General features: G+C 45.9%; 1 protein-coding gene across 1 annotated transcript in view; it reads left to right on the top strand.

Moving 5' to 3' along the window:
- The first annotated feature begins 289 nt into the window (after positions 1-289).
- Positions 290-516, top strand: part of EVA1C (eva-1 homolog C) — a 77,463-nt gene continuing 77,236 nt past the window's right edge. The window contains exon 1 of the mRNA XM_023519716.1: positions 290-365. Within this exon, the coding sequence (XP_023375484.1) occupies positions 290-365 (76 nt within the window). The remainder of the gene's footprint in view (positions 366-516) is intronic.

Raw genomic sequence — 516 nt, 5'->3', positions numbered from 1 at the left:
TATGACACTAGATGCCTTTGACCTTGAATGGACGGCCTTACAGACACCACTTCTGCTCACATATTCTTAAAGGCCTCTTTCTGTAGGCTTTTGAAATCGACCTTTCTAGGGCACCCCCAGCTTTTGCAGTCCTCAGCAAGCCGGCTCTTTGCTATTGCTGTGGCTCTTTGGTGCCAGCTCTATAAACAAACCACCATTTGTTGCTTTCTAAAAATAAGCCTTTTTAGCTCTGGACAACATTCGGCCTCACTCTCCTGAGCTGAAAGGTTGGTTTCTTTGCAGCTGACAAATGGTGGTTTATGTCTTCTCAGAACGGCTGCAGACCATCTTTGTTGAAAGCCTGAAGCCTTACCTGGATGCCACAGGTGAGAGGCCCAGCACACCAACAGCTTCCAAAATAGGCTTGGATATGTGCGGAGGTAAGTAGCCAAGATCTCAAGGAATGAGGAATAAGGATGTAATCTAGAGCTGGAAAGAAGGGACAGGTTTGCTTCAACAGAGAAAGAAAGAAAGAAA

Source organism: Pteropus vampyrus, unplaced genomic scaffold (genome assembly GCF_000151845.1).
Source record: "Pteropus vampyrus isolate Shadow unplaced genomic scaffold, Pvam_2.0 Scaffold233, whole genome shotgun sequence".
Classification (NCBI taxonomy): Eukaryota; Metazoa; Chordata; class Mammalia; order Chiroptera; family Pteropodidae; genus Pteropus; species Pteropus vampyrus.
Note: the sequence above shows the minus strand (reverse complement) of the source record. Positions and strands in the feature narration are given on the sequence as shown.